The sequence below is a fragment of the Lepisma saccharinum genome, chromosome 18, assembly GCF_977018435.1.
Source record: "Lepisma saccharinum chromosome 18, izLepSacc3.1, whole genome shotgun sequence".
NCBI classification, from domain to species: domain Eukaryota; kingdom Metazoa; phylum Arthropoda; class Insecta; order Zygentoma; family Lepismatidae; genus Lepisma; species Lepisma saccharinum.
In genome coordinates, this window is record NC_139246.1 from 62760491 (window position 1) to 62774395 (window position 13905).

The window sequence follows — 13905 nt, forward strand, 5'->3', positions numbered from 1 at the left end:
TTTACATTATGGTGACTTGAGAGAGATTCTTTGAATTTCAGTTGTCACCAGCTTTGAGGAATCGATTTACAGAAATCTGGTGTCTGCCGTCCACAGAACGAGCAGACTTAGTTTCAATAATCGAGCACAACATAAAACCAGGGCTTTCACTTGGTAACCAAGAAGACGGCAGTTCTGGCGTGGGAAATTCAATATTGGATTTTCTGGATTGGTTTGGCAACAATGATTTGGGAAAAAGGTGAGAATGAATTTTAGATAATGTTTTAGATTTTATGTACTTTTAATTTTAATGTCTTATAGCTGATACCTATTTGAACCGATGCTCTTTCTGATTCCCACATGTACCTATACCAATGCAACAATGATATCATTGTAACAATTAAAAGTTATTCAAAATATTGATTAATTCTAGTGGGTAAGTATTCCACTCCAATTATGAGCATCAATTTTACCAGAATTTAGCTTCAAAATATTCAAGAATTACATCGGAATATTTAAATAAGTGTTACACGAGTACCTGAATTATCTATTACTGCATCTCTCATTCCCATAGTATGAATAAGTGTTATGTAATCACAAAATACAGTTTTTCATACAATATTGGTGCAAAATATATGGAAACTTCAAATTTTGCTTAATTTCCAGGTTAGACTGCAAAAGTGTTGCACAGCTTTTATGCGAACCATGTGAATGCCATGTGGCATTTTTGTGGACCCTGTGAGAATGTTGTATAGCATTTTTGTGAACCTTGTGATATACTAAAATGCTGGAAAGGAAATTCTGGTATTGGTAAATAAATTCGAACATACTTTCTGGTACCAATTCCACTAGTATTGGCTAGTACTGATATCGGCATCGATATTGGCTCAGTCTCAATGTATATAATTGGGGGATGGACTGATGCAAAATTTACCAATGCTACTTTCAAAACCTGAAGTTTTCATTAATTTCCTTAATTCCTGAACTAGTATATGTAACCACATTACTACAATCAATTTTTAAATTATATTCATAATAATAAGAAAATGATAAGACTTTTGCAGTAAAGTACAGATATTGAAAGTAATATGGCGACTGACTGACAGACAGACAGTATAAGACTGTTTCCACTAACATTTTGAAACATTTGGTCCTCACTGCTACATTTGTATTATCCATAACTTAATTGCTCGTAACATTTTTTTGCTAATTGCAAACATTTTCTTTTTGGCCAGATGTACTGTTAGCATCAGAGATATTTTGACTTGGATTAGTTTTATTAACACCTGTGCTGATGATGGAGATGAAATGTCTGACGAAAATGATGCCTTACTGAAGATTGATCTTCCCACTGCTTACATTCATGGAGCATGTCTCATATTTTTGGATGGTCTAGGAGCAGGCACTACAAGCATGGAGAGGTAGGAGTATAAAAATATGGTTTCCATAGCATGTTCTACTTACAAGCTGCATTATTTTCAATTACACAGTCAGTTTTGGACTGTCTACAAATGGTGTAAGAATCACATAATTATTTTGGTATGACAAAGGAATTTGTTCACGAGAACTAATAGTAAATCTTGAATTTATCACATTGACTGCCACAATAGAAGAAAAAAAAATCCCTGAGGGCACACTGTTTTATTACAAGAATATAATAAAAAAAAATCATTGAAAGCAATAGTTTTCTTGATGATTAGATGAAAAATTATATTTAATTATTTTATATGCATTTTTTTTGTTTACTTGTCAGGTTTAAGTGAAATTTTAAGGCAAAAATAAATATGAAAGAAGTTAATGTACATCTATCCATTTGATTCATGTTTTTTAAATTATTTGTATTAATTGTAACAATAACAGCATCACTAAATAAGATTTTCACGAACCATCTGCAAATTTTTGTCCATGGGACTATTCTTTACATAACATGTATGTTATAGCATGGTAGTGTGAGTTGCCGGTGCACTACGAGGCTCCCAACGTAAAGAGACATGTGAGTTAAATACTCTTCACGAGGCCCCGGGCTTAAAAGTAGCACGAGTTAAGTACAACTCACATTGCAGCTAATGTGTTAAATGATTTGTCTTTAGTTCTTGTGAAGAGAAATGTGCTAAGAAATTTAGAACAATCTTAAGTCAATGAGTAATAAGGAGAGGCATGCATATTTTGTTTTTAATGGAAACACAAAATGTGAAATAACATGATGTGATGTTCATATTTCATGTTATCGAAAGGGTGAGGTGCATTTTCCTAGTACATATTGGCTCAAAATCATGTGAAATAAACTGCTAGTTTGAAATATCTTGTGCTGCTAACTGCTAGTTTGAGAGTCCTGAGTGTGCCTTGTATAAATGTTATGTTAATCACGGAAGAAGTATACCTATATCTTGAAGTTTTTTTATAAAAAAGTAAAGAAGGAATGAGCAAAAACACGAATAAAACTTTAAAGGCAATTTTCCACAATTTTTCACTTTGTAATGTAATGTTATGTGACACCAATAAAAGCAGTGCCCTTCTGGCAGAATTCGAGCATGCACCTCTTGTCATATGAGATGAGAATTGGTGCTATTTGATGGGTGAGAAATAATACAAAATAATTTCCTGGGCACTGCAAATCCATAAGGTAATTTTGATCTTGCTTTCTACTATTACAGAATAAGTAAGGTGGTTAAAGAATGAAATCTTTGGGATGCTAAAGACAGTGGAGGGAGGGGGAGGAGGTGGTGTGGGTTGGGTTGGTGACTTATTATTTACACAAAAGGATATTCTCCTCTTGGTCCACATAGCAACAGGTGACTTATTGAATAGGCATGAATGTCATTCACTCTTGATCGTCATAGCAACAGACTTACGACCTACAACTAAGAAAGCCATTTCTTGAACCTGGATTGTACTGCGCATTATCTACGAGCTATAATTGTTTGTCACTTTTTCCCCATCAAAAACCAGGATGGTCATTATACACGCCTAAATACGGTATATCTCGTATATAATGTGTAGAGGCACATATTTTTGGTAAATAAAAAAGCAAAATTTTGGTACAAAACCTGAGTCAATTTCGGGTTCAAAAGCGGTAAATAAAATAAATATCGGTGTTATAGCGGTGAAAAATAATAACCAATTATGTAGTTATCAGAGTATTAAGTTTATTTCTGTGTAAAGGAGTCCATTTTTGCTTCTCCAATATTAACAGCAGAATTAATAAATTTTCCAGGAATTGCATAACTCTCAGGAAGACCTCAGAAGGTGTCGCGTCGGTGAATAAACCCTAAATTTCGTGTTCAAGAGTTAATTTTGCTTTTTGCAGTTCATTTCGCATTATTTCATGACAAAACATGGTCACAAAATGCATCTCAAACCTTTCAAAAACATGAAAAATTAACACTACAATGTGATTTTTCAAATTTCGTTTTTTCGTCAAAAACGAAATATGCATGCCCCTAATAATGTGCAGTACAATCCAGGTTCAAAAAATGGCTTTCTTAATTGTAGGTCGTAAAGCTGTTGCTATGCTGATCAAGAGTGAATGACATCATACCTATTCAATGAGTCACTTGTTGCTATGTGGACCAAGAGGAGAATACAGTCAACTCTTGATACAACGGCCTTGTACAGTTCCCCGGGAAAAGTATCGTTATTTCGAAGGGGTCGTTATTTGAATTTGCACCAATTTTGACCCACTTCCGACCACACACATGCAAAAAAGTGTTAAAATTGTGCTTAGACCCCTTTTTTTAATTACACTTGTGCAAAATTACATGTTACATAATTTTAATATAGTGAAATCGCAATTATACTTTCGTGTTAGTACTTACGTTTTTCTCTTGTTAGTAGATATGCTTTTTTCGTCTGTCCCTGACAATTCCCCTAAAGTTGTTTACTATTATATTTCAGTTATGCAGATCACACTTGAAACTGCATACAGGTATCCAGTGTCGATTAGTCCAACAGCATAAACTGAACTCTTAAACAAGTTTTGACACTTTCGCATTTTGCAAGTTCACTTTTCATTTTTCCCGCATAATTTCTTTGCGATCGATTTCACCACCCGTCTGGTGACTTCGTCTTGTCTTGCTGCGGGCGGCATGGTTTCTTCTTCCATTTGTGTACGTGGCGGCGCTAGTTGGCACGGACCTTCCTTCCGACAGCGCCAAAACCCCAATGCGTGACAAAAGAAGGAAGCACTATAGCTCGGAAAGACAGAAAGTGAAAGTCATGCATCAACTAGCGCCGCCACGAACACAAGGGGAAGAAGATGGAACTGCCCTGCCGCAAGATAGAGTTATGGTCTCTTTTTTTCAGAAAGCTGCGAAGAGTGGAAGAAACTTGCTTGTCTTTTAACTTCTCACTTTGTGTATGGTGTTCGTATTTCATAATCATCAAAGCAAAACAGTCTGTAGCTGCAGATTAAAAACAATGCCGCTTTTCTTCTGGATGAGTCATTGTGGTTATTACAGTAGTTGATAAGGGTAGGCGATGTTGGCCACCTAGACAAAACACTGGCGCTGGGCAGTAGCACTCTCTTGCAATCAGTCATTATATCCTGGGTCGTAGATTCGAGAGTTGACTGTATCCTCTTGAGTAAACAATGTCACCAACCTATGCCACCTCCTTCCCTCTCCCTCCACTGCATTTTACATCCCAAAGCTTTTGATCTTTAACCACCTTATTTATTCTGCAATAGTAGAGAGCGAGATGAAAATTGTTATGGATTTGCAGTGCTTAGGAAGTTATTTGCTATTATTTCTTGCCCAACAAATACCGCTGATAAGCATCCCATGTGATGGCACTGTTTTTCTTGGTGTCACAGATGTGTTCTTTGTAATGTCACAGAACATTACATTACAAGGTGAAAAATCGTGGGAAATGGCTTTCAAACTTTTATGTGTAGCTTTGCTCATTCCTTCTTTACTTGTTTTAAAAGAAACTTCAAAATATATACTTTTCCCGTGATTAACATAACATTTATACGAGCCACATTCAGGACCCTCAAACTATCACCAGCACAAGATTTCTTAAGGCATTTGCACACTCCATATCATATTATTTGCAAGTAATACATTTTAATTATTATTTTCTTTTCCATATCTTTTCTTTCATCCAAAGTGATGAGCTTATTTCAACCGCATTGCACATTAGTGTCACCATCTTGAATGAAATACTGTTGCCATATTCAAAAACTGCAGAATTTAAGCTTTACAATGATATATAACATGATAGGGTTCCATAAACATGAAAAATCAATTCAATCGTGTATGGTTTCATGTTGGCCATCCGAATTATTCCGTACATAATATGCACCACAGTTTTTTTTTTGGGGGGGGGGATTTTGAAAAAAAGTGTACATTATACATGAGTAAATGCGGTATTTAGTTTTCCTAGTCCTATTAAAGCAATTCGTTACAAAATTTTCTCAAATTTTACATTCTCTTACAATATAAAATTTTAACCCCCTGCCTCCTGATAAACCTCATTTGTTTGATGTTCAAAGGACCAAAATATGTTATCTTTGAAACAACTTTGAATTGTGCAAATTTTAGAATATATTTTGCAAGTAGAAACAGGATGTTAAAATTTCAAGTTCATGTGATTTGCAGATAATTTCATTTTTTATTTTTTTTTGTTTTGTTTTTTAATTTATGAAATATTAGTTGCATTTATTGCATGAGTGTTATCATTACTAAAGGTAATGCTTTTGTAAAATCCTGTGCTTTTTGTTGCCTTTTCTTTAGTTAAGAAACAAAACTTTTGCCAGTTGGGACTAGGGACAAGTAGGGGTCAGAAAGATCAATGAATTGCCTCACTGATGTTGTAGTAATGCTGTCACCTTGTCTTGGGTTCAATCACAGGTAGGGTCTACACAGGAAGAGGACTTGAAAGGAAGAAAAAGGTCAATGGAGTGCTAAGCTCAGGGTTGCTACGCGACTGGAAAACCTGGAAAACAGGGAAAAGTCAGGGAATTTGGTTAGTCAGGGAATAGTCAGGGAATTTGGCATATTTTCTGGAATTTACATGCATTTTGGAGTTGCAGGAGAACCAGTTACAAAATGAACGAACGGTTCATTTCCACTTCCAAGTTCGGTTCTTGTGATTCCAGTCCCCCCAAAAGATTCAGTTCAGAAACTTATTCCTCTCGTCATTATGACTTCTAGTCTGTTACGTACAAAATTATGGTTCCTTCGCATTTCGATTCTATATTTATTCACTCTTGGATCTAGGTTCTTGGATCCGTTCATTGTGCAACTCGTTCTTGTGAACGTGTTCAAGACCGGAATTTGGAGAGGCGTGAGATATTTCCTTAGAGAACAAGCTACTCAAGACGAAACCTACACGCCAGCCATCCTCAGAATTTCTTGCGGAAAAAATGTTGCTTTAGCTTTGTGTGTGGTGAGGAAATTTCCTTTCTTCAAGAACACACCCGTTCGGAACCCGTTCTCTTTTGATACGTGAAGCGGAGCAGGTTGGTGTTCGGACAGTTCATTGGTTTTGGATCTGCAATAAAGCTTGAAGAGCAGAATTTCACGTAACTGGCTGTGGTTGACGTCACACTGGATGGGTGCGGACGCCGAGTAAAAACAAAGGGACTCACTACTTCATTCCCCCTGTGAACCTGTTCTGTGAATTTGAGTCCTTCGTTTGCAACCCGTTCAGAAGCAACCTGGTCAACTAGTTCATTTGCTCGTTGTCGTAGTTTTTACATTGCAGAGATGTGTTACACCCGAGAAATTAGTGATTTTATGCAGTATCAGTGACGTCATTATTCGAATATGCACGTGTTTTGTGCATGTAGAACGAATTTATTTTTTAAAAACTGGTGCGAAATAGAGGAATTAAACGTACGCTGGGCACACATCGTTGTTAGGTTAGGAATGTTGGTTTGATGCCGATAGTAATTTTACGTATTGTTTGCATGTAGAATGAAATTATGCTGAAAAGTGGTGAAAATGAGCCCAAGTTCCTTTTGTTTTATTACGATTTCATCATGCTACAAATGCAACTTTTACATGGTTCGATTTCGATTTATGTCTGTTAACACATACTGCAGTGTTTTAGCGATTACTTAAGATTTTGTCAATATATGCTTTTGTGGTTAGGTTAGGAATGTCAGGTTTGGTTGTCTTAGAATTAAAATAAAGACCCTGAATGCACTCTACTAAGGTTCTGATTTATTTCTACATTCATTCCCACTAGTTTACGATACTTACTGTTGCTTGTCAACCGGAGAATACCTTGTCCGTGGGAAGCGTGTATGATTGAGTAAGGTCATTTTGAAGGTTTTTTTTCAACATAAATAACTTTTGTCGAATTCAAATAGTGCTCATTATTTTAAGGAAGGTTCAAATTTTGTTTCACAATGATTGCCAAAATTCTATGATAATTAGTCTTCCTGCTAGGAAAATTTGAAAAAAAAATCATAAAACATTCGGAACTGTTACCTTTTAAAAGACAGATTTCGATGTTTTTCGTAATATAAAATTGGTTCCAACATGTGGAAAACTCAAATAATGGAGATATTTGATTCCAAAGTATGGCCCGTGTATATATTTTTTTTTGGTGTATGATTGGTCACTGGCCCCATTCAAGGTCTGAATTTCTGTAATATGTACTATTTTCAATAAATTAAAAAATATAATCATTAAACTTATTGCATATTTTCTAAAGGTAGATGACCTAATTTTCTGTTGTTTCTCATTTGTATTTATATATGCTAATTGAGGTTGTCCGTATACAGGTTACATTGTAAAGCTTTGATATATGCCACATTTTTTATTGATTTTTTTATACCACCTTAATTGTAATGACTTAGTGAAAATGGGAAGTACAATAGTTATTTATTTTTTCATTGAATAGCATTATTTTAATCACATGGTAAATTATCAGCTAATAACTGTGTATATTCATATTCATAATAATTAACGTGCCTGCATATTTAAGTGAAAAACATGAGGTTCAAAAGCAAAAATCATGACGACAAACATGTCTGGAAAAATTTTATTTCTGGTCTGGAAAACCTGGAAAAGTCAGGGAATTTCATAATCAAAAAATCGTAGCTACCCTGTAAGCTGTAACATATGCTTCTTCACTTGTCAAGGTCATTATGTATACTTTGTTCCATCATGTCATGTCAGAATTTGAAATTAATTAAATAATATATGTTTGCAGTGACTACTCTCATTGTGTGCGCGTACAATCAAACATTCCATAATCATTGTTTTCTTTTCAGTACTAGTGGCATTAAAAATGTCCAGAAAATGGCTCTTGCATATCTAGTGGAACAAATTGAAAAAATGATTCAACACAAACCGAATGTAGATAGTATCTTGGGCTGCAGTGCAGAGGAGATCGAGCTCACAACAGAAAATATGTTCGGAATCAGGCCATTCTTCATTAGAAAAGGTTAGTGATTTGGCAGGATTATATGATCTAAATTTGCACAAGTATATAGAGTGTACTATAAAGTTCAAGTAAAACTAATCCTTGTGCATTGCACAGTGCCATGAATGCATATTGGTTTTGTGGAGGCAATCCCACACATTCTTGATAAATAATACTAAAGGTGACACAATCATCACCATGCTCCAGCTGAATTAGCCCCCTCCCCTGACATCATTATTGAATTATTAAAGGATACTCCATAACTTACAACCCCACTTGGCTCCTGACTGCCATTCTTGCACGGAAATTCTGATCCCCTTTTTAAATACTACAAATGTGTAAATAGCGTAAAATATGACCAAAACCAAACAAACCGTGCTTTTTTTACCACTGTTCTGATAATTCAAGAAGAAGGCTAATGTTTCAAATGTGTGCCTCTTACAAGGAGAGGGCATGGCTTGAGAAATTGAGTTTGGGTCGAGACTTCGTGTAGTGGTAAGGTACCCTTAAGGTATTGATATGACAAGGTACTCTTGAGAAAAAGTGCTTTAAAGTTTCAAAGCTTTCCAAGCATGTCTCAGTATTTTTAATTTTATTTATGAAAATGATTTTTCACAATAAAGTTTTTCAATTTTTTCATCATTTTAGAAACATTTGCGTATTAAATTCTGTTCAAGTGGCTCCAGTGCCCACCCAGCGTCATATAAAGTGGGTACCTGGAGGATACTCTGGGGAGTAAATGTGGCCAGGGGTGTGGTGCTGATCACATCACCCCCATTTTCGACCATGATGAAGAAAGTCTTGGGCCCTAACTCCACACCCCCTATACAACTTCATGGCATGATGCAAAGTACAGGGGAGCACTTTACTTTTTACATGTTATATTCAACAAAATACATATTATCTATAGCAAAAGGTATACATGTTCTTTTTTGAGAAAATGATGAAGACAAAAACAAGAATACTACTTCCAATCAAGGCATTTATTTACATTTTTGTACACGATCCACAGAGGTAATTACCATAAAACATAGAAAACAAAATATTTCTCAACAATTCACACAGCAAATAAAATAAATGGTTACTTGAGTTAAATGGTTACTTGAGTTAAAACAATGAAAACAATAGTAGACTCAATCGAACGGGGAATGTAACCCAGAACTTTTGCTGTGTGAAACTGATATGTTACCACTGTGCTATCATGCCGCTAGGCAGCCGGGCAATATTTTTACCTCTTGAGGCATGCTTGAAAATCTTCGAAACTGGCTAGTGCACGCTATTACCTTGGCATATCAATACAGGAAAACCTTGTTAATACAAAGTTCAAGGGACCAAAAAATCTCAACTTCAAATGAAACAACTTCGAGTTATTCAAACTTTTCAAGATGGCACCTGTTTTTCAGGTGTAAATAAAGTAAGAGTATAAATTAGTCCCACAACGTATGTTTTATACTTGGTAGTAGCACAGAAAATAAGCTTTGTATGTACTATATAATAATATTGTAAGTTTTAAAGAAAGTGTAAAAAATGTTACACAAAATGATGACACGGAGCTTACGTGGACACAAAGGTTCCAAAGAGATGGTAACACCATTTATCCTGCATAGTTATACAACCTGTTATGCACAGGATGCATTCTGTGGTAAGGAAAACAATCTCTCGTTTATTCCAAGAAGTGAAACTCGGAAGAACCTTGACAGCAGTCACACTGACGCGAGCAAGAGACTGGAGATAATTGTACAGAATGAATATTGGATTTTATGTGGGTTCGCTAGAACATTGTCCGTTGCAGGATTAACTGGTATGATAAGATTCTCTTGGGAGACAACACAGACTTTCTCGGCACCAGTAAGAAAAAGCTCGGGGCTGTAAATTTAATTCTGGTTCAGCTGTCTAAAACACACAAAAAAAAAGGTCATGTTTTTTTTCTTCAGTCAACTTCATATTCACCCCCCCTCCCCTTTTCCAGGGAGCAGTTCAAACTCTTCCTCAATTCGCCCTTAAAAAGGAAACATGTAACTTACGATCTGTTTGCATCAAATGTGTATCATAGGACACATTAAACAGCGCTGCTCGATAATCACTCTGGTTTGGATTCCACTTTAAACTGTATATTTAGTCCTGATTATCTCATCAGCATAAAATGAACTCAAAACCAGGGACCTGTAACGTAACGCAATTCATTGGTATTTGTCACCGTTCCGCGTTATTTCCGTACCGGGTACCGCGTACCGGCCCAAGTGCTGTGGACCGTTCCAACGAAAATACCAGAACCTCTTGGTAAGGCGAACAGTAACGCTTCTGCTATACCGTTCCGTTCGTACCCGAGAGTGCTTCGGGGACGACAGCTTTGGGTACACAGAGTGGAACGTTAAAATACCCGTACCAGAAAGCATGGAACTTGTTCCTTATCTGAATGCCGGTTCCGTTACGGTACGTACCTCTCCTTAGAATCATACCGGTACAATTTCATGATGGGTATATCTGAACTTTAAGATCGGGTACAATTGTAACAAAACCTATTTTCAGCAAATCAAATGGGTATTGAATGGATCAGAAAATATATGTCACGTAACTCTTCATTTTAAAACTTTCCTTGTTGAATTCTTGAAAAATCGATAAGAACTAATATTAATTGAGGTTGTAGGCAATAAAATATAAATTGTATATATATAAAAATAAATATGGAATCGTGAGATTTGTTATTAATAATGTTACTTTTATATAACCAATACACGTAATATTGGGTGCAAGGTGAACATATTTAAAAAAAATATTTTCAAGCAAGATATTGAAAGTTCGACATGATGATAGTTTATGTAATTTGGTTTTGGTTTGAGTTGGTGTTTTAAGTCCACTTTATGCACAGTAAGGCTAAGTTTATGTAATTAGAATATTACCAACTAATAATACATGTGGAAAAAAGGGAAAGTTAATGTACGCCATATTGAGTAATGTTACCATCTAAGTTACAGATCTGAAATTCGGGTTGACCTGGCATTGCCAATCAAAATTATTTTGGTAAAACTGGAAATTAGACGCCATATTGAAAAAAGTCACTTCTTAAGATAGAGAAGTGAAATTCGGTTTGGTGGTAGATCTTGCTAATTAGTGCATGTTAAATCAACATAATTGTTGAAAACCGGATGTTGATGGACGCCATATTGAAAAATGTTACTTCTTAAGATATAGAAGTGAAATTCGGTTTGACGGTAGCTTATGTGAATTAAAGCATGGAAAATTGACATGATTGTGGAAAACCGGAAGTTCATGGACGCCATATTGAAAAACGTTACTTCTTAAGATAGAGAAGAGAAATTCGATTTGGTGGTAGATATTGCTAATTAGTGCATGTTAAATCAACATGATTGTGGAAAACCGGAAGTTGATGGACGCCATATTGAAATATGTTACTTCTTAAGAAAGAGACGTGAAATTCGGTTTGACGGTAGCATATGCTAATTCGTGTATGGCAAATCAACATGATTGTGGAAAACCGGAAGTTGGTGGACGCCATATTGAAAAATGTTACTTCTTATGATAGAGAAGTGAAATTCGGTTTGGTGGTAGATCTTGCTAATTAGTGCATGCTAAATCAACATGATTGTGGAAAACCGGAAGTTGATGGACGCCATATTGAAAAACGTTACTTCTTAAGATAGAGAAGTGAAATTCGTCTTGAGGGTAGATCTTGCTAATTAGTGCATGTTAAATCAACATGATTGTGGAAAACCGGAATTTGGTGGACGCCATATTGAAAAACGTTACTTCTTAAGACAGAGGAGTGAAATTTGGTTTGATGGTAGCTTATGGGAATTAGAGCATGACAAATGAACATGATTCTGGAAAACCTGAGTTTGATGGAATTCATATTTAATTTTTAATAAATAAAAACTGAATCGACACTCAAATGTATTTCTTTTTCAACATGGCGTCTATCAACTTCCAGTTTTACAGACAGCATATGCATTGTCCATGTTCGAATTAGTAAGCGCAATAATCTAATCTAATCGAATTGAATCAGCAGTTTGAAGAAGGGAACAAGCGCCAAAAAATCGAAATTCGTTTTATTGCTCCAAACGTGTCTTAACATATACCCGCATCTAGGACGTTAGGAAAAGGGACCGAAAACCACACGCTTCATGGTGTAATTGCCCTTGAAAATATTCGTACGTTTGAAGAAGGGAATGAATCCAGGTTTTGTTCCCTTCTTCAAACTGATTCATCCGTTTCCCACTAGTGGCGCTAAGATCGCACTTGTTAACAGCTGTTACAAGTTGCGATGGTATGCAAGACCTTGTTGAACCTTGTGTATATTATTGTACATTTCTGTTGTGTTTACCAAGGTTAACCTGCAATTAGTATCTGAGTAACAATCTGCGATGGTGTAAACGAGTAATCTAAATGATTGTGAAGTGTTTGCAACTTATTGGAATGTGTGCTAGTTCATCGGACAGCGATGTTGTTCTTACGCTTAAAAAGAAGAGGAAAGGTGCTCGGCGCCCAGAAACGTATAGTTATGTAGTGCAGAAAAACAAAAGACTTCGAGGTGAAGAGTATGTAAGTATTAGAACTGGAAAGACAGTGCCTGCAAAGTCAAATAGAGATGGGGATTGCTCTTGTAAGAAGAAATGTAGTAAGAAATTCAGTGTAAATGACAAGGAACACTGAATACTTTGCAAGGGTTTCAAACGAAAAATGAGCAAGACACATTTTTAATGGGACTCATTGACCGTAAATCACCGGCACGTAGGCGTTCGAAAAGTGCAGTTCCACTTAAACGTGATAGCATTTTTGTTTACCACGTAATGAAAGGCACTGAACGTGTACCTGTGTGTAAAAAGGCATTTTCAATTTTGTACGGTATCACAAATAAAGCACTGTTTAGGTTAACTTCATTGATTACGTCAGGTAAACTGGCCGTTGATAATAGAGGGAAGCCGCAGTTCTACAAAAAAACAGCAAAGTCCCTTGACAAGACCACATCATTTATGATATCTAAATACAGGCAAGTGGAATACTCCTTACCAAGAGGTTATTTGACCACATCTGAGTATATCCATGGCCTAGTGAAACACACTTTCCTGCTGCAAAAGCCAAACTCAGCAGTAGCCCAGATTCCAACTGATCTAGCGTATGATGGACACATCCCCATTAATCACAAGAAGATACAGGATGTAGCCAAGATAGTCACGTACATTCCCGATGAATACAAACCATTTTATGAAGAGGTGTTGACAAGGCCAACGACTGCGACAATGGAGGATGATGGTCTGAGTGAAGGGGAGCAATAGTTTTCTGTGCACGTTTGGACACTGTATTCAATAGTTCAAGATTCATCAATGTTGAAATCACAACATAATGTATGCTACTTAATATTTCTATGATATTTTGTGACAAATAAATATTTGGATTTTTTCAATCCAGCATTTATATGCATAATACGTAATGTGCATCTCATCAGTTTGAAGAAGGGAACGAATCCTTACTTTTATAATCCTCGTATTCCTTTTTATTAAAGTCCAATACCAAAAATACTACGCACTAGGA

At 36.0% G+C, this 13905-nt stretch overlaps 1 protein-coding gene across 1 annotated transcript in view; it reads left to right on the forward strand.

The window, feature by feature from the left end:
- LOC146002607 (midasin) overlaps nt 1-13905 on the forward strand; it is a 586494-nt gene that overhangs the window by 62288 nt on the left and 510301 nt on the right. The window contains exons 29-31 of the mRNA XM_083140572.1: nt 42-238; nt 1215-1400; nt 8204-8376. Of these exons, the coding sequence (XP_082996698.1) occupies nt 42-238; nt 1215-1400; nt 8204-8376 (556 nt within the window). The remainder of the gene's footprint in view (nt 1-41; nt 239-1214; nt 1401-8203; nt 8377-13905) is intronic.